The following is a 22408-nucleotide window of genomic DNA, read 5'->3' on the forward strand; positions in this document are numbered from 1 at the left end:
AGAAGTGGAGAGTTTTTAATATTTGGGCTGTGAAACAGGTTGTTGTGAGTAATTTACTTTTTTTTGTTAAATCAAAGCATGTCAATAAACGTAACATGTCTGGCCCTCATTGTGATCGTCATTTCCAGTGTGGCCCTTAGTGAGACTGAGTTTGACACTGATCTAAATGTTTCTTTTATGCACAATTATCTAAGAACTATGTAAAATAGCAACATGCTCTTATTTTATAGGCAAAATCGTCTAACTTCCGGCGGCGCATCGGTTGTTTGCTGCTCTCTTGCCGCAGACTCGCCAGAGCGCATTCCTGTTATACAGAGAGTTTCCAGCGCACCGCAGAAGCTGCGCATTCCTCTGTAGGCGCGGACGGTGGACTTCACCGAGCTGCAGGTTGTTTGGTGTGGGCTGGAAAAAAAAAGAACTTTCATGTCAGTTGCCGTGTCAGCGGGATAGTGCCGCCGCTCGTGCGCTTCAGCGACAGTAGCTGTTATAACTGCAGGTGGAAGTGGATCCGGGACACGGGGGGAATGGACCGCGAGAAGCAATCGGAGCGTGTGACGTTACCTGCTCGTTTTCACGGAGTGTGACGGGGACTGACTGGGAGGTAAGGCGCTTCATTGTCTTCTATTTGTAACTTCCAAACTCCTCTTGAATAAACTGCAATTGTCACAGCAGCCGAAGTTGATTTGAAAATGACTCAACCCGGTGAATAGGCTACTTCAAAGAATTGATCTGGCAGAGCTCCTGCTGCACTGTAAAAGTGTGAAACACCATTTAAAGTTAACCTCTGACCTGTTTGCTTTGGCTATGAATACAATGTTACCTACAAAGTAACACTTAATTAAAGGCAACTTGACAAGGATTTTATTGTCCGTCCTTATCGGCTCATTACATGGCAGCTGATTATTCATTAACAGTTTCATTTCAGTGGTTTTGGCCATGGCGGGCTGCTGGCAGTGGTGCCACCGCACGTGTATGTGCTTTCTATCCGAGGAGGAGAAGACGACCATCGCTGTGGACAGAGAGATCGAGAGGATCCTCAAGCAGCAGAAGAAGAAGCAGAGAAGGGAAATTAAAATTCTCCTGCTGGGTCAGTGACTGGACACAGAGCACCTTTGTTCATCTTTTACATTAATGATGGCAGTATGAGGCCTGTGAGAGTAACCGCAGCAACAACAACAAAATCAGTGATGGCAAATATATTTATTAAGCAAAATAAATGAAATTGACAGAAAATCAAAAGTAAAGGAAACGCCCTTTATGCTAATTCCAACTGCTTGACCTGTTTGTTTGGTAGTTCACAGCAGCTGACTGAGAAAACTATGTAAAGCATGTGTCACCCTGCAAGTATGAATGGTCCAGATTGGTATTTGAGTGGTATAACCTACAGGCCCACTTTATAGCTGGTTGGATGACTTTTTGATGACCTAATTGGCAGCAGCGGTGCTTTGATGCTTTCAGCTGTCAGATATACACAGCTGACAGGTACAGAGTATTAATGGGTGAATTAAAGGGGGCATAAGGCTGAATTATTAGTTGATTAATCAAGACAATTGATCAGCAACTAGTTTGCTAACTGATAAGGCTCGTTGGAGATGAACTGCGCCTCGCCTGTGAAGTGGACGAGAGTAGGCGGCAGCAGCCGGGGGCGGTGACAAAAATCTGCTGTCAAGTCGGACAGTTTCTATCCGTTTCCAGCAGCCTTCAGGCTGAATAGGAAGTCACAGAAACATTCACATCCTGTTAGGTCCGATTCCGATTTAAATAAAATGTTATCAGACCCATATATCAGCTTGTACACAATCTCCAGCTGTTTTATAAAGACAGAGTAGCTCTCAAAATGCTCTACCTGTGATCTGGTGTTGATGTTAATACACAACATACAGTAGACGATCCGTAATCTGAACGGATTTAGTCTCTCTGACTTCTAAACGTAACTATCAGCCACACAACATGTGTTCTGTACAGAATAGCCTATGCCTTTAAATCAGAGAAATGGCAATTAAAATCCCTCCAATTCAAAAACTATAAAAAGTTTATATAAAACGTCATCATGTCAAGTCGATTCTGAACCAATCAGCTGTTAGAGCAGCTGAGAGCCAGGCGTCTCCCATCATGCCCTGGGCCCGCCTGGGTCTTGCAGTCAGTGAAAAGCAATTGCGCTGCCTACGTCTCAAACCTGCGGCCGCCTTGATCTCGTGAGGTTATCGTTGCCCACGTGTGCATGACATCAGAGCAAGTCGGGATCAAGTCGGACACAAATCTAACCGCCATGCATTGGGCGGCGATCGCCGGTGATCAATTCTGCGCAGACCTGTCTCATCTCAAACGAGCCTATTGTCTTTGCCTTATGTACACTTGCTTTACCACCTCTGGTAAATTCACTGGGGGAAACCCTGCAATGATATGGAGAGACAGTAAACAATAATATCGAATTATTTCCGTGTCTTATTTCCTTCATCATGTTGTAGAATGACAGAAAACAAATGTTTGTGTACGGAAACAGACAGAAAGAAATTCCTGGTTGGAGGATTATATGCTATTCCCTGAAAGCAGTGTTGAGAAATTACAACAAAGTGTTTGGTGCAATAATAAGAGCTTTAGTTTCCTCTTGCAAAAATGGCTGATTTAATGATACACATCTAAAAAGCACCAGGCAGAACTCTAAACAGCAACTAAATCACGACTGGAGGTGGTGTTGCTCTGCAGCCTGTCAACCTCCCCATACATGTGTGTGGAGCACTATACACACAGACAACTTGTTATGAAATACAGAAATATAGATGAAATAAAAAGGAAGCTGTAAAGTTATCAACACAATATTCATTAAAATAAAAATAATTCAATATTTCTTTTATAATCTCAGGCACTATTTGATTTTAATCTCTGAGGCTGAAAATGAACAGCGAAGAGAAAATGTGCATTTATTAGAGTAACATCCGGTTAAACTGTGTCACCTTGTCCTTGTTGTGGTTTACCCATTTTAAGGGCTGTTATCTTTTCATCCCTTCACTGCAGAAGTAGCTGAGAAACGACGCTGTAGTTACAGTATAGTCTTGTTGAAATTCTGCTTCTGACAACTTGTATTTTACGGCAACTGTTCTTTCCTAAAGAGTTTTAATTAATCATTTAATAGCAGCCCGCACAACTATTCACTTAAATAAAAACAAACTGTTTTTGCAGCATTCATTTTGACTCTTCATAGCAGGAAACACACAGGAAATCTATTTAATATTTTTTATTCATACAACAATTTAAGGTTGAATCTTTCTTCTGGCTACTTCAAAGCTGCATTTTTTATATACACTACCGGTCAAAACTTTGGGGTCACTTAGAAATTTCCATTCCACTCCATTACAGACAGAATACCAGCTGAGATCAGTTGCATTGTTTTTTTAATCAGGGCAGCAGTTTTCAGATTACATTATGTGCTTACATAATTGCAAAAGGGTTGTTGACTGTTGTAGAAAGAAGTGGCTGATCTTTAATGCAATATCTACATTGGCCATTATCAGCAACCATTCATCCAATGTTCCAAAGGCACATTCTGTTTACTAATCTGATATCATTTTAAAAAACTGAGAAAACATTGGAGAACCCTTTTGCAATTATGCAAGCACATACTGTAATCTGAAAACTGCTGCCCTGGTTAAAAAAAACAATGCAACTGATCTCAGCTGGTATTCTGTCTGTAATGGAGTGGAAAGGAAATTTCTAAGTGACCCCAAACTTTTGACTGGTAGTGTATATTTTGGCCACTTGGTGCAGCGGGACACAACATTTAAACACAACATTGTCCTTATAAAGTTAAAATACAGTTGCTCCTTTACACATTCAGCAGACGCACAGCAACAATAACATTTATTTGGAGTTGTGTTTCAGGCGACAGGGTAAATTCACTCTCCTTTTAGCTCTGTTTTGGTCTCTACCGACTGAGGGAAATATCTGGCTTTTTAGCTGCTAAACGCTCCACTGTGTTCACCAGCGTGTCGTTAGCTTTAACTGTTTTATGCTGAGCAGGTAGCGTACAGTGGGAGCTTTTATGAATGAACCAAACCAACACATTACAAAAACCAAAACAATGAGCTGAACGACGCTAAATCCCTACGTAGAGCTGATGGGATAATTTTCTGTGGGTGTATCGCTCTGAGCAAAATCTAGTCAGTATTTCAGACCATTAACCCCATAAAAACTGGAACCTAAAATGAAGTCAAATATTTAGAGCTCTTCTAACATTTTCACATTTCAGATAGATCCCACTGTGGAGAGACGTATGGCACGTTTTAGTGACCATTTTTAAATCGCATTCATCTATCCGTTTACAATTACAAACATTCACACCTACAGGTCACCTGACCTGCAAGTCTTTGGGCAGTGGGAGGAAGCTGGAAAACATGGAGGAAACCCATAAAGTAGAACATGAATAAACAGAGGCCCACACCAACAAACAGTGAGGCGACGATGCTAAGCTCGGAGCTGCCCTGTTGACAGAGTCGTACTGTGTATAAAACATTTTGTCATTATTATTTCCTCAGGTACTGGGGAGAGCGGAAAAACCACCTTCATCCGACAGATGAGGATCATCCACGGACGAGGCTTCTCAGAGGAGGAGAGGAGGACCTTTGCCAAATGCATCTTCCAGAACATCCTCACAGCCATGAAGGCCATGATAGGAGCCATGGCCACACTCAATATCCCCTACTTCAACCCTGAGAACGAGGTAGACACATAACATAGACCTAAACACACATGAAGGCACGCACGCACGCACACACTTACAAACACAGACATCAACACACGTGTGTGGGCATCAGGGCAAGTGCACTCACTAGAGTCACGCGATTGTGCCCACATTAAACAAGAGGCATTAAACACGGCTGCACAGAAACACACACTGTGCATGTTGTAGTCTATAAAAAGAAGAGAAGAAAAGTAACGTATTCCCATAAACATAAAGAAAACCTGCGACAGTCAGATACAGGGTTTTGTAAAACGTCACAAACACGGTACAGCACAAAATCTAATATGCCGAGTCTCTCGCTCTCTTTCAGATCTACGCCAAGTGGCTGCAGGACATAAACACGGTGCAGATCCGCCAACTGGAGCGCGGATACGTTGACGCAATCCGCCGCCTGTGGGCGGATTCGGGCATCCAGGTCTGTTACAGCCGTCGCTGCGAGTACCAGCTCCTGGACTCCACTGAATAGTGAGTAGCTTGTGTCGCAGTTAAAGTCCTAGCACTCTACACTGTAATACCACACCCTGAGTTAAGGCTGGCAATCAGAGGGCAATCATGATCAAACACTTTCACAGCAAGTTGCCAAAGATGACATCACAACACAGGAATCCATGATAGACAGTGTTTTACAAGACGGGAAAAAAAGGAATCAATAACAAAAATAATCTGTCCTGTATATGTATTTACTGCACACTTTAGAGACAAAGTAAGAGACTTCCGAGATTAAAACACTTTGTAAGTGCAAAGAGTCTTAGTGGTTTCAAAGCGTATATTACGTTCATTTTCATTAGTGATTATTTGTTCAATCTATGAAATGTCAAAAAATTCCAAGGTGACGTCTTCAAATTGGTTGTTTTGTCTGACCAAAAGTTCAAAACACAAGGATATTTAAGTTACCATGATATAGGACAAATAAAAGCAGCAAAATAAAAAATGACTGAAATTGTTGACAATTGTTCATTTGTCTTCATCTGCATGGCTAGATAGCACTAGCAATAAGTGCTTTAACATAAGCAACAATATGTGCCATCATTCTAATATCAAATAGGCATAAACCAAATAATCAGAACGTAAGAAAAAAGGCTAAACAGGTCCAGAAGTTAAATATTGTATCTGTAGTAAAGTAAGGACACAACTGCAGCGGTAACATCACAGTATCGGTACCATCTAATGTATGACAAGAGAACGTGTGGCGACATATGGTTTGTATTGTTTGTTTATGCCACATCTGACCTTTGTACCAAAACTCACAAGTAGATACACACCAAAAACAAAATGGTTGTTGTTTTAAGCTTTTGCTTTTCTAACTGTTGAGTCTTTTAAATGAAAAAGTAAGGAAGCTGTATGTACTTATTTGTTGTCCTTTTTTTATTTTTAAGTCTGTTTATATTCTCGGTTGTAGTTTTTATTTTTATTTTTGTCATTTCAAGAGAGTTCTTAAAAGAAGGGATACTTTTTGTTGTTGACATAGCCTCATTTTGTGTTTAATTTTGTTTTTTGTTTTCCAGCCCCACATGCTCCTCGTCTGTCATCATAGCACTCAGAATACGTTTTGGCCTTTTGTATTTTGTACTGAAACCACTAGAGGGAGCTAGTTCTCTGCTTACTGGAGTGTATCCAGCCATTTTTCATCCAAGTTGAAACCACCATTTGATCAAAGAGTATTTAAGGAAGCACAGCCAACTGTCTTGCTAGACTGGCATGAATTATCTTTTAAACTGATAAGGAAAATCTGAAAAAGTCACAGTACAGAGCTACCCACTCTGTAATGTGTCTTTATACGGCAATTAACATGAAACGGTTTAACATACAGTGGGCGTGAGCCTCACGCTCAAAGTATCTGATGTATCCCAGAACAAAGAGTCAGCCTGTTTTCTCTTTTCTGTTGCTGCTCTGTCCAGTGTTTACCCAGAACCCCAGTCATCGCGGTGTGTGCATGAGAAAACACAGGCAGAAGCTAATGACAGCTTGTATCAACACGGGCCATAAAGCCGTCGTCTGTCAACAGGGTGATATGGACTCGCTCCGCTCCCTTCTTGTATTTTTTTTAATCACGTTTTTTTTTTTGTAGTCATATATCTCGTGTCACTTCAGTTTGTTTTACATGGTCGATGGATGGCGTGTAAACAGAGACAAAACGTTTTACTGGCGTTCTCCCGTTGTGTCAAACACAGGCTCTTTAGCGCCGCTGTAAAAAACTCTCTCTTTCCTTCTTCTCTCCTTCAGCTACATGAGTAACCTGGACCGCATCTCCGCCCCAGACTACATCCCCACAGAACAGGACGTGCTGCGAGTTCGATTCCCTACCACGGGCATCCACGACTACTCCTTCATCATCAAGACCATCACACTAAGGTGGCCAGTCTTCAGATTACCAACCTGTCAAGAGGGACAAATCTAATACAGACACTATTCACTGCGTGGTGAAAAAAACAAAAACAAAAACACTATTGACTCATGCAGGGGCTTTGTCTGCTTATGCCTGTTTGGATGCAACAGGATCACATTTCTGTCAAGTCTGTACAAAGCCCCTGCCGGAAAGTGAGGTGTAGCTCTGTGTTTATTTATAACGTGTTAGTATTGTATCTTTCTGAAACCAGAGCGGGATCTGACTACAGCTGAGCAGACAAAGATCAAAGTTTACTTTTAGAGGAACATTGTGTTCCCAAATTAAATGACACCTGCTCTTAAATCATTATGGTTTGTCTTGGCTCTGTACTCCAGCACATTGGATAAGGCTGTGCCCAGCCTGCACACACACATAGAGTACAAGACACCACAAATTCATCAAAGCCAGATCGAGAAAAAAAGTCAAAAGTAAAGAATAATTGTCACAATGACATTTTTAGACCTTCATAACCCCTAACCCCTCAACAGGATGAATAAATCACTGACAGAAACATACACTATATAATACTGGAAAAATCAGAGTAAATACTAATGAAACGTCTGTACTTGAAGTATGGCTGCTCGATTATGGGAAAAAATATAGCCCCGATTATTTCGGTCAATATTGAAATCACGATAATTTAACACGATTACTCGCTGACTTCTGGAAAGATGTTGTAATTATTGAACTTAAAAAACAGTGGAAAAAGTTAAATAAAGCAACAGTAAAAAAAACACATACAACTGTGAACTTTGCCTTAATACTTTTTCTATTGAAACTTTATTTTTTCATTCAAAACACAAGAGAAAATAAGAGTTTACTTGCAAAACGTAATGAGCTAAATAATCGTTTTTCGCGATTATTCTGTTTTTGTGATCATTGGGAGCCAAAATCATAATCACGATTACATTTTGATTAATTGCAAAGCCCTAACTTGAAGTACTGAAAAAAAACAGTGGGCTGGGATTGCTTCCACACGGCTCTCACAGACCATTCCCCAATAAATGAAATACCCACATTTTTTCATGGCCACGTGCACACGCGGCCGGACCGGCTATCAAAACAAAGAACGCAGAAGTTTAAATTACAATACACAGAGCGAGTGTGACTTAATTCTCTGCTCAGGACGCCATTACTCCACTATATCTTTTCATAACAAATATTTCTTTGCTGCTACATATTAATGTTCTGAATGTCGACCACAGCCCCTTTAAATAGTCCATCTTGACTTCTTTCCCCGGCTTTTGAGACAAAGTGAGCTAACTTTCACACATCAAAATTAAACAACCATTCTAATTGTTCATTATCTGTTCACCAGAATATCTCAGGGTTCTGTCGAGACATTTAGCAACGTGGGGGGTTAAAGCTCTGACTTCCACTTTTAATTTGAGTGTGTTTTCATTCATATCAGGTAAACAGTCATTTCATATGTGGAGTACAGAACCAAAACAACCGAACATGTCAGTCTAAATACTTAGTGATATATATATATATATATATATATATATATATATATATATATATGCGACACATACCTTTGGTGTGGGAGATCTGGGTTCAATTCCCACTGCGATGCATCAACCAATGTGTCCCTGAGCAAGACACTTAACCCATAGTTGCGGCCTCTGACACACGTAGCATGTCGCTTTGGATAAAAGCATCAGCTAAATGACATGTAATGTAATTTGAACAGCATTAGCACCGATTGGTTGCTAGTTTTGAGTCAAGCTGTTGTTTTTTTTCGTGCCCTATTAAACCTTTCCTTCCTCCCTCTGCTCCGGTCCCTGACAGGATTGTGGACGTGGGCGGTCAGAAGTCGGAGCGTCGGAAGTGGATTCACTGTTTTGAAAACGTCACCTCCCTCATCTTCCTGGCCTCCCTCAGCGAGTACGACCAGGTCCTGGAGGAGAGAGAGACCATTGTAAGAGCACAGAGAGATTTGTCTATGTCCCTCACACGGTCTACCACAGCAGAATGTGGACAAAATAATAGAAACACCCTCATACAGTACAGGCCAAAAGTTTGGACACACCTTCTCATTCAAAGTGTTTCTTTATTTTCATGACTATTTACATTGTAGATTCTCACTGAAGGCATCAAAACTATGAATGAACACATATGGAATTATGTACTTAACAAAAAAGTGTGAAATAACTGAAAACATGTCTTATATTTTAGATTCTTCAAAGTAGCCACCCTTTGCTTTTTTTGATAACTCTGCAAACCCTTGGTGTTCTCTCAATGAGCTTCATGAGGTAGTCACCTGAAATGGTTTTCACTTCACAGGTGTGCTTTTTCAGAGTTAATTAGTGGAATTTTTTCCCTTATTACAGTTTTTTTTCGATTGCTAAACGACAGTGGGCACAACTGGAGTCACATGTGCAAAACTCTAACTACAGTCTGCACAGCAGCAGTTCATGTGGACCAAACTCTAGTTCGTTTTTCATTGCTTGAACACAGTTTTCAGAACTCTACACACTTATCCCATGACTTTAACCACAACGTGCGCAACACTGTAGATTTACAGCACTTTGTTCAAATGCTAAGACACTGCTGTCAAAACTGTTAACCACACATTCAAAACAGAATAGATTTCAGTCTGGTGCCTATCAAACACTGCTGATTGCAATTGAAGCTGAAAGCCTAAGTAGGTGTCTTATTTTAGACTAGTTAGTGAACATATATGGTATTTATACAGAGAAAGCTCAGAAAGCCTTTTTTTGTACTGTATACAAACACCAAATAAGAATGAAACAATTATACACTATACTGTTTGAGAGAAACAGGTAAAAGAGCAAAGATACCAATATGTCCAAGTAAGATGTCTGAGGTTATATACACAGCTATAAAAAAAAGTGAAAAACACTATATTTTTACAATAGTAAAACTGCGTTCTTACTGTTTTTCAGAAAGTAATGGAGGTGAAAGCAATAGAAACACCACATTAATTTGTATTTAGAGATGATGCAGACATCCAGTGTGATGAAGAAAACTTGCCACATGATGCTGGAGAGAGGCAGGATTAGTCACACTATTCTTTGGTACTGTTACGTATGTACCTTTAGTTTTTTTCCCCCAGTAATTCCATAAATTACTAGAAACAAAATACTATATTGAAGAAAACTGCTGATTTTCATGCCTTCTTTTTTACCTTATGTAAAAATTGGTATGTTATACAATCTATATTTTTTCCTTAAATAAACTGTTGAGTAGTGTCAAGTCACTCAAATTGTTCAAACTGTAAAGATGAAAAAGTTTGTAATTTGTGTATTGGTGTTTGACGCTAGTGTTTTTACCCTCAGTGTGTTCTGAGTGACAGTGTGTGTTATCTCAGTGAGGCTTGTGCATAGTGTTTGGCTGCACTGAGCCTGTTTTGCAGCTGATGTGAACTGTTTAGCTCAGGTGACTGTTGGTAGTGCAGACTGTAGTTTGAGTTTTGCACATGTGACTCCAGTTGTGCCCACTGTTGTTTAGCAATCGAAAAAAACTGTAACAAAAAAGCAAGGGGTGGCTACTTTGAAGAATCTAAAATATAAGACATGTTTTCAGTTATTTCACACTTTTTTGTTAAGTACATAATTCCATATGTGTTCATTCATAGTTTTGATGCCTTCAGTGAGAATCTACAATGTAAATAGTTATGAAAATAAAAGAAAACGCATTTGAATGAGAAGATGTGTCCAAACTTTTGGCCTGTACTGTATGTCAGAACAAATACCCTTTACTTAAGTGAAAGTAGTAATACCAGAAAGCACTCTATAGTGCAGTATTGTCAGGATATTTTTCACTATTTTATGATAATTTATAAACTAAGCAATAATCGATTATTAAAATGATTGTTATTAAAGTGATTGCAGCCGTATATATTATTGCATTATTATTACTGCTGCATTAACATATGAACAGCCTGTTAACTATGTCATTGGTCAAGGCAGATTTTATTTTAACTGCTTCATATACAGTTTGGTAATTTCATCTGTAACAATGCATTCTATTTGATCAACTGATTTGATGTTTCGAAATAAAAATCTAAATCTTTAAATTAACCAGTAACTGAAGCTGTGGGATACATCTGTCCATTTTCTCTTGTGTCTCTCGTCCAAACGTTTTCTCACTGCAGTAATTTCATCCGTCTACCAGCAGGTTTCACTCTTGCACAAGAAACTCCTCCCCTCCTCTTTCTCTCTCTCTCTCTCTCTCTCTCTCTCTCTCTCTCTCTTTTTCTCTCTCTTCTCAGCCTCTCCAGCCCTCTGTCGCTTTCGGTTTGTCCTTCTCTCCCATCCTGTCACTAAGCCGTTTATCTCACCTAGCCACTTTTTAGTCTGCCAACACATTCATTAACCTCCACAGTGGTCCGTGTGCTCAGACCCCCATTAACCCCCCCTCTCTTTAAAGGACTGCTTTCCTCTCTGCTTCGTCCCCAGACATCCAAATCTGTCTTGCCATTCCTGAGAAATCGTGTCTTTCTCTCTTCAAGTCGAAATCATCTCTCAAAAACTGGGAGACTGTTGTAATTTATTTATCTACAACAAAGCCTCTATATTGAGCTGAAGGACAGGAGTGCTGCAGGTTCCAGTATGATATCTGACTCTGTCTCTGTCTCTGTCTTCAGAACCGTATGCGTGAGAGTCTGGCTCTGTTCTACACCACCATCCATTCTCCTTGGTTCTTAAACACCTCCATCATCCTCTTCCTCAACAAGACTGACATCCTGGCTGACAAAGTCCTGACCTCTGACCTGCAGAAATACTTCCCCAGCTTCACGGGTAAGCTGCGGATGCATTTATAGTGAGGTTATATTACATACTAATAACCACCACTTTTTAGACTGAAATATCTTAACAATAACCTTGATATTTTGTATGGACATTCGTGGTCCTCAGGGGATTAATCCTAATGATTTTAGTGTTCCCTGATTTTTACTCTTGCACCACGATTTGTTTTTTTTGGGGGGGGTTCAATAACTATCGGATGTATTGCCATGACATTTGGTACAGACATTCAGGCCCCCCTCATGATGAATAGTAATAACTTTGGTGATTTATATTTCCTCCTAGCACCAAAAGCAGGTAAATTGTCTTTGTCCTATGACCAAATACCTGCAAAAACTGATGACATTCCCATCAGTCTCAGCTGTACTTTGTACATGTTTAGTGCTAATTAGCAAATGTTAGCATGCTAACACGGTAAAAACGGTTAACTTCATAGCTGAATAACCTTTTATTTTATTTGTAATTCAAGTTTTTATTGTTTTTCCATGTGAGAAACACACCACATTAAACACTAAACAAACACTATACAGCAATCTGGGCAACAACAAAAAAAATCCCAATTATAACACATACACTTAAATAAACAATAAAAATTGCTGAATAACATTAACATGTTAGCAATGTCATTGTGAGAATTATGATGCTAGCATTAGCATTTAGCTTAGGGCACTAAGTACAGTCTCACAGAGCCTCAAGCCAAATGATGAGTCGATTAATCAATGAGGAAAATACTAGTTTCTAATACTAGTAATAGTTAACATGCATACATTATATACGTATATAGTACAAACATATGTACGTGTGTGTGTGTGTGTATGGAAGTGTTTATGATTGTGGATTTTGGCTTAAATATTGGTGGGAACACTGACACAATAAACCAGGTCCAACATTTCTAAACCAAATCCAAGGCTTTGGTGAAGCTCAAAGTTGGGGTTGAAACTGGAAATTACAACAGTATTCGAGGGAAAGCCTGGGGGCAGAGCCGAATCAGCAGCACATTTCACCACCATCAACAACCACAATTGCAGCAAGTCTGCAGGTGTGTATTCTCATCACAGTGTGGACAGAATCATGTCCAAGACCAAAGATGGTAGAGATGTTGTTTTGCTCCTCCAACCAATTTTCCTCCGGCACACAACTATCTCATCACATCCTGCTGCACCCGCTCAGAATAATGTATTAAAAGAAAAATTTGCAGTGACTTCGGTCACAGTGCGTCCCTGACTCTGAACCCTCCATCGCTGTTGTCCTGGTGTCAGCAAAGCCAGCAATCATTATATCTTTTTTAGCTAGCATCTCTCACTCACACACACACACACACACACACACACACACACACATACACACACAAATAATCACCGGCAGTCACTAATTACCACCCTGCACACACACACACCTCTCACACATGTACACCCAGGGTTTTGTGGGGGTGCAAGGCTTGCGGGAAGCACAGTATCTCTCTGTGGTTGCCATGGGTAACAGAGGGAGGTCGGGGGGAGGTGGGGACTGTTAGGGCAACGCTGTACAGCCTTTCACACCAGCAGAGCTACAGGCTGCAGCCACATCATTAAGCACACCATGTACCTGGAAGTGACTAATTTGCAACTGTGTGTGTGTGTGTGTGTGTGTGTGTGTGTGTGTTTCTGTGCGTGTGTGTATCTCTGTACAATGTTTTATCATCAGAGTTGACAGGGAAAAACAATGACTCACACAGGGTCAAGCTCCTTAATGTCAATTTAACCTTAATGACAACTCTGAGCAGTTCCTAGTTCCTACCTCTGGCTGCTATTTACTGTTATTTACTTCTAATGCTGCCGTGTTCCTGTGTGGCCCTTCTTGCTGCTGCTGTAACTACATGTGAAGGCTACATTTCTTTAGTAGCCCTGCAGTCCAATACCATACCATAACACAGTCAGAAACTTGGTGGATTGGACTTGTACTGAAATGATTAGTCAATTAAATGATTAGTCTGTTGATGCAAACATGTTTTTGTTTAAAGGTCCCATGGCATGAAAATGAAAATTTCACTTAATGAGGTTTTTTAACATTAATATGTGTTCCCCCAGCCTGCCTATGGTCCCCCAGTGGCTAGAAATAGCGATAGGTGTAAACCGAGCCCTGGGAATCCTGCTCTGCCTTTGAGAAAATGAAAGCTCAGATGGGCCGATCTGGAATCTTGCTCCTTATGAGGTCATAAGGAGGAAGGTTAAGGGAATTTGGCCCACCCATGATAGAGAGACATCATGGCTTTCAAACGAGCAAAGTGGCAGTTGGTCAAGGCCACACCCCCACCCTTCACCTTGCCCCCCCATCTCCACCTCAATAGCTACAGACACAGAAATGGCACATCCTAAGGAAAGCTCATTGTGGGACTGGCTCTAGTGGCTGTAATTCTGCACCAAGGCTGAATTTCGGGAAAGAGACTTCCAATACAGTATTATGGTACCACTAAGGTCTATATAAAAGCATCCAAAGAGCACCATGTCATGGGACCTTTAATGTAGGGCTGCAACTAACAAGTATTTTCAATCAATGTCAGAAAATAGTGTAAAATGTCTTAGCTTGTTTTATTTGACCACAAGTCAAAAACCCCAAAATGTCTGGTTTAATCAAATACGACCAAGAAAGGCATCAAATCCTGAAATTTGAGATAAAAAAGACTAATTATTAAATGATCAGTTATCAAAAAAGTTGCCAGTTTTATTGATTGACTAATAAATGAACGGTTGCAATTCTAGTTTGGTACATTAAATATCTTTGAGTTGTGCACTGCTGGTTGAACACAACAGCCACATGGAGGACGTCACTGTAAACTTTTGATTTGCACTATATTGCATAGTTTAAACAAAAATAATTATTAGTTGCAGCCCTACAAACAGGACCCCCCCCACACACTCAATGCTCTGACTTGCGTTGCCTTTGTGTAATGATGTTGTGATGCTCCAAGTTTTTATCATGCACGCTATCCGTCAGTGCTTCAGCATTTGCTCTTACAACATCCCGACATCCTGATGACATGACAGAGGTAGTTATCAAGTAATGACTAAGTTGTATTTTCTGAAATAATGAACAAGAAAACTCAATAAAATGACCATCATCCCCAAGAATTGATTTCCATTCCTTTGGTGATGAAAACTGCCTTTAATCATATTCCCATTCAATTTGCACTTGTGAGCTGCAACTGCTGTTTATCAGAGAAAATTACACCAGCTGGAAAATTATAAAACAGAACTTTTTCTCAGGTAACAAGATTGTTGAGAACTTACAGAGTGAAGAGGAACTTGGTTATCTTTATTCTAGTCTCTAGAGCCAGACTGATCTCATAAAGTGGCGTATGTATGACACGGCAATTCGTATGCCGTTTTTGCGTGTTATCAAGACGCATAATTGCTTTTTAGTGTGTTTATCAACGCCGTTTGGCCGCCACTGACCTACATTACGTGTGAATTTTCGCCGTAGCAAGTAGTATGAAAGGATGTAAGTCTGCCGAGGGAAGTTGGTTGGGTTGGTGGATGGGTAAAACACAGGACTTTCACCCAGGAGATCCGGGATCGCGTGTGGTGTTTGTCAACCTTTTTTTTTTTATTTCTTTTTTTTTTAAGCCTTCCCCATTGTTTCTTTCCTAAACCCAACCGTTTGTTTTCGTAAGCGTGTGACGTTGGTCACCATCGTGTTTTTGTCGGGTTTTTTTGTTACTAAAGCCTTTCCCAATGTTCTTTTTTCCTAAACCCAACCTTTTTTTTTTACAGCGCGTGACGTTATTGCGATAGTACGACACGTTCTCGCGATAAGACGCCACGTGACTATACACGTGGAAAGCTCAAAATGCGTACAGATAACACGCCATTTGGCTTTAGGAAAGTGCCGTGTATGTTTACGCAAGTCATGTTGCTAGAGCTGGGTACCGAATTAAATACTTTTTAGGCACCGACTGAATTGACCCAACGATAATTCATTTGGGGGGCGGCTGTGGCTCAGTGGTAGAGTGGTTGCCTGCCAATCGGAAGGTTGGTGGTTCAATCCTTGGCCCTGCAGTCCCATGTCGAAGTGTCCTTGGGCAAGACGCTGAACCCTGAGTTGCCCCCGATGCTGCGCATCGGAGTGTAAATGTGTGTGACTAATTATCTGATGAGCAGGTGACACCTTGTATGGCAGCCTCGGCCACAGTGTACGAATGTGTGTGAATGGTGAATGGTTCCTGTACAATGTTAAAGCGCTTTCAGGAGTCGTTGAGACTAGAAAAGCGCTATATAAGAACAGTCCATCTTTTACCTCTTTGTTGTCCCCATCCATCTCTCATCTGCTTCTCACTTCTGTTACCAGGTAAGAGGCATGACGCCGAGGATGCCAAGAACTACATCCGCAAGATGTACGAGCAGCAGGCCACCAACCACGACAACCGGGACGAGTGGAAGACTCTCTACCCGCACTTCACCTGCGCCACGGACACCAGCAACATACGCAGAGTCTTCAGCGACGTCAAGGACACGGTGCTACTCAAGTCTCTCAGGGACTACGGAGTCATCTGAACATTTAAACAGTGGTAAAACACAGGAGCAAAACACTGGTCCTAGACTCTCTTGGCACTATTTACTTCTACTGATGAAGGCCAAAATGTTACTTCTTTTTCTACGTTCTTTCTTAAACAACAGTCAGACCATCCTGCTTCTGTCCACCCCTCTTCCTCTTCTCCCTCATCAGGTCTTAAGAAGCAAAGTGGATAACAAAGGGACAAGTTTGTACTCCTATCTCACCTTCGCCACCCCACTCTCTTCCTCTTCTTTCTCTCAAGTAGAAAGCATGAAGACGTTTAGAGAGATTGGGAGACACAAGACTTAAATGACTTCTGATACCCCCTGCCCCCCTCATTTTGAGTGTCTGGGTGATGCAGTGACTGAATTAAACCATAACTGAATTGATGCAATGAAGTGTTGTGCTGCCATTAACGGAGTAATGACTTTTACCAGTGCACGGCAGCTGAATTCTCACAATACCACGCAAAAATTCATCTCTCAGGCTTCACGTAATCCGTTTGTGTCTGAACCACCAGCGGTTTGGACCAATCAGCGTCTTGTGAGGAGCTACTGGCAGCTACGGTTGTGATTTAGGTGTGTGTGATGTCACAGCGACTGGAGAGTATTTTTTCATTGAAGGATGAGCAAAGAACGGCACTGAAGGCTTTCTCGATTGAAAAGATCTTTTCCCCTTCACCCGACTGGCTTCGGCAAGAGTTAGATAGAATGATTGTTCATCCAATCACCTGCCCTTTTCCAAACTTTTTCCAATGACGGCTTCTCCGATGGTTCTGTGTAACAAACCACACAAACTGTTTATATTATTAAGATAATGGCAATACATGAGTTAAAACCTGCTGCACCTTTTATTATCAGACATCCTGAATCCGGGGATTTTCTCTCTGTGATTAACATCACCACAGACTATTTGCTTGTTTCACAAACACTGCACTCCTGTCAGAGAGCCAACATCCCTATTGATTACAGTTATCTCACACTGGCAATATTCCTATCTGTCTCCATCAATTATTGTGTGCAAAAAGATTGATCTAAAAGTAAAGTGAAAGAATGCTAATGTTGCTCCATAACTGTTCGATGTATGAATAGGTGACTGTTTGCTAACAAGTTTGGCATATCAAATTAAAAGGTGTCAATGTTTATTGAGATTGTTTTTAATGGCCCCAAAGTGCCTAAATGTCTATTTTTCAATATTTCAAAAATGCAATTGGTCATAATCTCTAAAATGTAATTTTCAACATTCAGTTTTAACACACAATAAAGCCAGCAGCAGAATCTGCACCGTTTACCGCAATTAATACACTACATTAAAATCAATACCATACATTTGAGCACAAATCACAGTTGGAGGCTGGCAGGTTTTTAAAAGGTCACAAGTGAAGGAAATGAGACCTGTCTGAGAAAACAGCTCGATTCAAACGGCAAGTTCAAATCAATAATGGTGAAAAAAAACAATCCAACAGCCGATCCACTGGGTAAAGGATATTAATATGAGGTGGCAGTGTAAACTCTATTCATACCAGTGTGGAGAGTGGAATTTTATAATATTTATTAGAGATGTTAGTTCTGCTCCCCAGTGTGCGTCATTGAGTGTTGAGTGGAAAATGACATTGGAATTAATTAAATTAAAAGGACCTATGGGAGGCGAACATTAGCTCACAATGTGTCTGTTCTGTGGTTTCGGCTGCTCTTTTGTTAACTGTATATAAAGTATTTTGATCTATACACTGCTACACAATTTGACTGTACATGTACTAATGACTACTTTTTAATTTGACTACTTTTGATTTTTGAGTTTTAACTGCTGTTTTTTTTTATACTGTTTACCAGCAGCACAAACTGTGATTGTCTAGTGAACTACTTTTTCGGCATTGGGAGACGAGTGTATTATTTTGTGTAGACTCGGGTGGAGGAAATGGGCTAATATTTGTTTTTCTAGTTAATATTAAAAACAAACTTTTAAACACACACCCTTCTGCTTGCTTTTCTTTGTCTTCCCTGGTAGATATGGACAGAGTCTCCTTGCCTGTCTGTGTGATGTGTTTTCTCTGTCACCAAGACAAATATGGTCTCACAGGCTGCAATCACACGCTTGCTGTGAGTCGCAGTTTGAACTAGAATTACCGCCTCGCAGTTGTATGCCTCAGTTAAGCGTCAAGTTGCCGTTTACATCCATGTCTGTCCTGACTCCTATAATACGTATATGCTGGCCACGGCTGTCATTGGCACATAATAAAACTGTAGGATTTGCATTGGATTGACACATGGGATTATTTTACGCCGTACTCATTCCCATATACTAGTATGTGTGTGTTCCTGGGGTTGAAGACTGCAAGGATTCCTTTGTACGCAGGTGGCACATTAAGGAGAGACACTTTCACCATGTTCAGAGTCTAAAAAAAATTGATTTGACAGTTGAGGACAGTTTAGGCTTTACACAGCCAGATGATAGTTGTTTAAGCTGTTTTATTCCTCCATCCTGTTGACAGAGGCAAAGTGGTTCCTTATTAGCGAGTGACAAATTGCTTCTCCAAACAAAATGTAGTCCTAGTAGACTGTGAAGTACACGCCACATGACACATTTACATAACAAATATTATACAGATAGACAGATAGATAGACACAAATGAACACACACACAGTGACTGTTGGTGGCTGTCACACCACTGCACCATGGGAGTGTGATCCTGTGACCCTGGTGATTGTTAGTGTCATTCACAGAACTTGACATTCTCAAGTGTGTGTTTGAGTGAGTGTGTATGTGTGGGACTGAGTGTGGTAGGGTTGTGTCTGTGCATACAAGGATGTGTGTGTCAGTACAGTATGTCTGCAGCTGTGTGTGTGTGTGTGTGTGTGTGTGTGTGTGTGTGTGTGTGTGTGTGTGTGGAAACCTCCCAGACAGAGACGGGGCCACGGCAGTCCTTTTGCCTCAGTCTCACCTTGTGACATCACTGCAGTCAATTACCTGTGAAAACGCATCAACAAAACAAAAGACCACTTTCTCTCTTTCTGACACTGAATATACGGCAAAATGAAATACAGTTATCCATGTGAATACCCATCCTCCACCCTGCAGAGGACACAATGTCATGATATCTTATACACAGACAATTTCTGTATTTACCAATGAAGCAACTTGTCGAAACCAGTAAAATTACTTTAGAGGTGGGGTCTGTATGCAACACTCAAAACTTTTTTACCTTTTTATATCCACGCCACATGTTGAACATCTGCCGGCTCTAGCTAGCTAACATGATAATGGATTTCTAGTGACAGGGTTCGTATGGTTGCTTGAAATCCTTGAAAATGCTTGAATTTTGATGTGTTTTCAAGGTTTGAAAAGTGGTTGAATTTTGGATAGAATGCTTGAAAATGCTTGGAATTGTAACTGTATTTCTTTCACAACAAATACCTATCTGACTGAATAGTTTGTTTATTAAATGGAGAAATAAAATGTTGGAGAGCCTAAAATTAAACCTGCTCGCTTGTGCATGTGTGACTGCGATCTGCCGCCACACCAAGACCCGCACTAGGAAGCAGCTCGATTGGTTGGGGTAAGGCATTTCACCTCAAGTGGTTAAGGTTAGGATAGCTGATTGGTCAGGGGATATGACTTGTACAAATGGGGTTACGTTACCTTGCGTAAGCATCATGGCCAATAAATGCTATTGAAGGACAGGTCTTGACGTGGCCATAGTGGGATTCGTAATATCGCTGCCGGCTGGTTGTCATTTAACGTTGACTAGAAGATGAAAAATACAAATTATGGATTAAACAGGGACAAACCCTATGAGTTGCCTCTTGTAAAGTCAGAAAGGACAAAAAGGACGTGCAGCTTTTCACAATGGGCGAGTCTGCGCTCTCGAGTCACATGAAGTAAGCCAACAGGTAGCCTACTGTACACATTAGCATTTGTTTGTTGTACTTACAAACTTTCCAATCCGTTTTTTTCAGTTTTATGAGTACATAACCTATTTGTACTAGTGTAGAAGTTTGGTATCATTTCGGGCATTATTAGTGGGGTCATTTACGAGATACAAACGTGGGTCCATTAGCCCCTACGCTAAGCTATTCAGCTGATAACGCTGCTCTACACTAACTCTCCCAATGTTAGACCCAGGTGAAAAAAGCTTCTCGGGGGGTGTTTGGCTCAAGGTCATGGTGCAAAGGACCTTAGGGTGAAATTACTCCGAACCATCACTTTAAGTTAGCATGTAAAAAAAAAGAAGTAATGTTAGCATATGAGATTCCTGCTGCTTGCCTGCTACTCAGGTTAAGAGCAAAGAAGCCCCTTCATTCTGGATATATTTGCAACATTAGCGTGTATAAAGCTGCTGGTTAATATTAAAATATACCAAACACAAGGACACATACATGTATACGCAATATGTTTTACATTAGTGCAAAGACTCAGATCATTGCAGTGTAAAGATGCAAAACTTCACACATAAACTGTGTCAATACAGGATAAGTAATTTAGATGATTATGAAATGAAAAGAAAACAGTTTTTTCTGAAATATTAAACTGAAAAACGGGATGTAGTCAGACATTTCTATCAGCTGTCACAGAGTCACACGCTGAAACTCTAAACACAGATCAAAATAATCATACAAGTATTGATCACAGAGCCTGGTGTCCATAATATTAAAATACAGAGCAATAAAAATATTAGTTTTGTTTCCACCTAGACGAAGCCACCATGACTGACTTAAATCCTCCGCATAAGCTCAGAGAATGGGCTCCAGTTTGGGGCAGACCCAATTTTGCATGGCTGACATTTAAAATGATAGATTCCCCTGGGACTGTGTGTGCCAGTTTCCTAAACATATTGCCTGTGCTGGAGAAGATGAGAGGATTGGTGGGAAGCCGGCCCCTGGTCTTTGCTGATAATTAGGGATTTGTTTATGTAAATCTTAAACAACATACCCACATCTCACTCAGATACCACCGCTGCCGTTATTCCCATTCACCCTGCCCATCTCGGCTGAACCCCAGCTTACATTTTTTGCTCAGCAGCCCTGGGTGTGGACAACGGCTGAGTAGTCCAGCAGCTGGTGTAACCTCCTGTGCAGAAGCAGAGCCGAGATGTAAAGTGCAGGTTAGCCTGTGGGCTTTTTAAAACCTATTTTGCTGCCTGGTTTGTTGCTATGGACTGTCTGTTGCTGATAAGAGCCGGTCAAAGCTTTTCCATTTCCTACAATGTTCCTCAAAGCAGATACATGCCTGCTGTGCACTTATCAAACATACGCTCCGCATATACAGATGCACACACAGATTCTAGCGCGGCTGCAATCACAACAATAACCTGTCAAGATAAGTGTGTAAAAATAACTGCAATAATGTAAACACCTGTAAACACAATGAAACCCAATACAAATCCCTGCAGCAAAGTGAGGCTGTTAAGGTTCAAAGAGGTGCAGATTTAAATGTGTGGTGATTGCTGAAGCTGTACTTTGTGATGTTAAATTGGATTGCATCACTGTATATCGTAAGATGTTGCCGTTATTATGTACTCAACCTGTATCTTTTCACTGTAGCAAGGGAGATGTGTTTTTCAACGGGTCTTTTCAAAGCCACTGCAGCATATGGGCACAGAGAAAAAAAAGGTGCTTATCAGTAGAAGAAATGAATCAATTTGCCAGCATGAATAACCATTCGGTTTCCCAAAACAGCTCCAGCATTTTCAGCGGCAGCTGGCCCTTTGTGGTCTCGCTGTGTGCTGTTTCAAAACATTGCTAGACTCAGAGGGGGCAAGAGTCTGAATGCTGTGCATCAATAAATTCTTCAAGATCTTGACCTGGGGTCTCATTTATAAATGTGGCGTTCGCACAAAACGGGGGCTGAAAATGTGCGTACACCACTTCCCACGCAAAGGTTGTGATTTATAAAAAAACTAACTTGACGGGAGAATGTGCGGTCCTCCACGCAAACTCTGACCCATGCGTCCGCACATTTTGGAGACAAAATAGGAATTGGTGA

The 22408-nt window shown here is 40.8% G+C and overlaps 1 protein-coding gene across 2 annotated transcripts; it reads left to right on the forward strand.

Moving 5' to 3' along the window:
* Positions 1–517: 517 nt before the first annotated feature.
* Positions 518–18375, forward strand: LOC114561053 (guanine nucleotide-binding protein subunit alpha-11). 2 transcript variants are annotated; one of them, XM_028586711.1, is made up of 8 exons: positions 518–601; positions 926–1087; positions 4533–4717; positions 5049–5203; positions 6962–7090; positions 8916–9045; positions 11737–11890; positions 16220–18375. In XM_028586711.1, exons 2-8 carry the CDS (start codon positions 937–939, stop codon positions 16423–16425), a joined length of 1110 nt encoding a protein of 369 aa, XP_028442512.1. In that variant the 5' UTR covers positions 518–601; positions 926–936; the 3' UTR covers positions 16426–18375. The 2 variants fall into 2 exon arrangements, with proteins under 2 accessions (XP_028442512.1, XP_028442513.1); XM_028586712.1 differs by having other exon boundaries at positions 529–601; positions 915–1087.
* Positions 18376–22408: the final 4033 nt, after the last annotated feature.

Source organism: Perca flavescens, chromosome 9 (genome assembly GCF_004354835.1).
Source record: "Perca flavescens isolate YP-PL-M2 chromosome 9, PFLA_1.0, whole genome shotgun sequence".
Lineage (NCBI taxonomy): Eukaryota > Metazoa > Chordata > Actinopteri > Perciformes > Percidae > Perca > Perca flavescens.

What these genes read in the sequence shown, in the direction of transcription:
- LOC114561053 (XM_028586711.1), top strand. Translation starts at nt 937, where the DNA reads ATGGCGGGCTGCTGGCAGTGGTGCCACCGCACGTGTATGTGCTTTCTA. An exon ending in ACTTCAACCCTGAGAACGAG is followed by an intron (nt 4,718 to 5,048) that starts GTAGACACATAA and finishes GCTCTCTTTCAG; the next exon opens with ATCTACGCCAAGTGGCTGCA. An exon ending in ATACTTCCCCAGCTTCACGG is followed by an intron (nt 11,891 to 16,219) that starts GTAAGCTGCGGA and finishes TTCTGTTACCAG; the next exon opens with GTAAGAGGCATGACGCCGAG.